Consider the following 2,720-nt stretch of genomic DNA (forward strand, 5'->3'; position numbering starts at 1 on the left):
CAGCATTCGAGGGGCGGCCCCCCCAGTGCCCAGCACAGGGGCACGGTCCCTGCCCTGCTCCTGCTGGCCACACCACTCCTGATACAAGCCAGGATGCCACTGGCCCTCTTGGCCACCTGGGCACCCTGCTGGCTCCTATCCAGCCCCCTCTCGACCAACCCCCCCAGGGCCTTTTCCGCCATGCAGCTTTCCAGCCCCTCTGCCCCACGCCTGGAGCGCTGCCTGGGGTTGTGGTGACCCCAGGGCAGGACCCGGCCCTTGGGCTTGTTGACCCTCACCCAACTGGGCTGGGCCCATGGATCCAGCCTGGCCAGGTCCCTCCTAGTCGAGGGACTCATCCATCCCTGCTCCATCCCTGCTCTGAACTTGAAATGGGGAACAACAACATTGGGAACGCTCGCAGCCGAGCTGGCCGTGGGTTACCGCCATATCCCAGCGCTTGGAAATGGGCTCCCGCACGCGCAGGCTGGGTCGTGGCGCGTATTTGTCATTTTAGGGCCACTTTGGGCACAAGAATGTAATTTTTCCACTCTGGCCCATGGTTGGAGCGTTGGCTTCTCGCCAGGCCTTTGGCCATTGGGGTCGTGCGCCTGGTTTCGGGGAGGTGCAGGATTCGCGTCCGGGCCTCAGAGATTCCCGATGGATTCGAGCGCTTCTTGAAACCTTTAAAGATGGAGCAGCTCCGGCACGGAAGGGACAAACCCCACGGGTTTTTCCCTTGTTTGCGTTCGCGTATCGGCGCCAGCAGCATCGTGAGCCGGGGTGGGGAGGGGGAGAATTTTTATTTTTCCTCCCAGTTGTTGTGGTCAGCCCCGGCCCTGCGCTCTGCCGGCGCCCCCGGCGCGGGGTGGTTGTGCCCCCCCTGCCTTTGGGATGCTTTGATGTGGCGGCGGGGAGCGGCTCAAGCGCTCGCCTTCGTGCTTGGGTTTTGTGGGAGCCCTGCAACGCCTCAGCCGTGGGGCGGGGGAAGCTTCCTCGGACCTCGTGGTGCTGCTGGGCAAGGGCAGGGAAAGGGGCAAGGGGAAAGGGGCAAGGGCAAGGGAAAGGGAGAAGGCAAGGGCAAGGGAAAAGGAAAGGGCAAGGGAAAAGGAAAGGGCAAGGGAATGGGAAAAGGAAAGGGCAAGGGAAAGGGAAAGGGCAAGGGCAAGGGAAAGGGAAAGGGAAAGGGCAAGGGCAAGGGCAAGGGAAAAGGAAAGGGCAAGGGAAAAGGAAAGGGCAAGGGAAAGGGCAAGGGAAAAGGAAAGGGCAAGGGAAAAGGAAAGGGCAAGGGAAAAGGCAAGGGAAAAGGAAAAGGAAAGGGCAAGGGCAAGGGAAAAGGAAAGGGCAAGGGCAAGGGCAAGGGAAAGGACGCTGCGGGGACCCTCCAGGCTGCCCAGATCTGCTCCCGACGCCCGTCTGCCTTCAGACCACCCCTGCACTCCCACGTGCCAGCATTCCTTCCGCCCTCCCCCCCCGCAGAAAGGATTTCGGAGTCTGGTTTAACCCAAGAGTCGGGTTTAAGCTGCAGAGAACCATCTCCCCATTTTGGGGAGCAGCCCCCGGAGCCCCGCCTGCACGCAGGGCCCGTTTCGGGAACCTCGCCCCTGGTGGGTTTCGCCGACCGCGCTCCTTACGCTGCGTTCCCGCCCCTGAGCCCCTCTCCTCCTGCCTTTCAGGAACGGCCTTGGTCCTCGCCAGGCTCCCCTTGGAGAAGATAGCAGAATGCCTCAGCGAGCTCTGCGCCGTGCAGGTGATGGCTCTCAAGAAGGTACGTCCCGGTCGGAGCCCCTCGGCCGTCACCGGCTCGGACGGGACGGATCGGGGGCCGTCAAGCAGCCGTGGCTCCCTCTTTGCCCGGTGGCTTGATCCGCCGCGGGAATTGTGTCCCCTGGAAGCCAGAGGAGTCCAGGACCGAGACCAGAGTTGTCCCTAAGGCTCCTCTGGCTGAGGAACACCCTCCTGGCAGAGCGTGTCCTGGGGTAAACGGGACGCAAACGCTCCCTGCAAATCAATTTCTGTGGCAGGAGCCAAAGCGCCTTCCCGCCCCCACCTCCAATGCCGCAGGCAGCTTTCCCCCCCCTGCCCCGCGTCTCCGGGGGTGCTCGGCTTCCCCTGTGGGGCTCGTGGCCCCCAGAAGGTCACATTCTGGCCGTCCCAAAAACGTGGTGGCCCTTTCCGTGCAGATCCCGGGTAATGGGAGAGCGGGAATCTCAGAGGAACGGTGAGAAGAGGGAGGGAAGCCTCAAGAAAGGGGCGTGCACGTCCTCTTCTCTCTTCAGGATGACCCTGAGAGCTCCTCCTGCCAACGCCGCCCGCCCCCAGCAGCTCTCGCCCGGTGGGCAAACTCCTCTCCCACCTCCGGCCCCGCTCCCTTCCCCTCCGGAGACCCCTCGGAGCGGGCTCCGAACGCGGAGGAGGCGCAAAGAGGAGCCGCCCTGGGCTTTCAGAGCAGCCCACCTGCGTGTGGCTGAGGTCCTCGGCGAGGTGCGGGGAGACGTCCGCTCTGCTGTGGCCCCAAGGGGACACGAAAGCGCTGCTGGGGGCGGGGGGGCATCCAGGGAGGGTTAATTCGGTCTTCGCTGGGAGCGGGGCTGCCTGCCATCCTGAAATCCCGTTGTTTTTGCCTTGTTTTCCAGCTGCTGTCTCAGGAGCCAAGCAATGGCCTCTCCTCAGACCCCACCGTGCCCCTGGATCGACTCGCCGTCATATTTAGGTAAGGAAGGGGGGGGGGGGGGGGGGCT

At 63.7% G+C, this 2,720-nt stretch overlaps 1 protein-coding gene across 1 annotated transcript in view; it reads left to right on the forward strand.

The window, feature by feature from the left end:
• TNPO3 (transportin 3) overlaps positions 1-2,720 on the forward strand; it is a gene marked incomplete at its 3' end in the record, with an annotated part of 39,114 nt that overhangs the window by 30,596 nt on the left and 5,798 nt on the right. Inside the window, exons 13-15 of the mRNA XM_035902530.1 lie at positions 892-925; positions 1,656-1,747; positions 2,616-2,692. Of these exons, the coding sequence (XP_035758423.1) occupies positions 892-925; positions 1,656-1,747; positions 2,616-2,692 (203 nt within the window). The remainder of the gene's footprint in view (positions 1-891; positions 926-1,655; positions 1,748-2,615; positions 2,693-2,720) is intronic.

This window comes from Egretta garzetta, unplaced genomic scaffold (assembly GCF_000687185.1).
Source record: "Egretta garzetta isolate BGI_Z169 unplaced genomic scaffold, ASM68718v1 scaffold579, whole genome shotgun sequence".
NCBI lineage: Eukaryota > Metazoa > Chordata > Aves > Pelecaniformes > Ardeidae > Egretta > Egretta garzetta.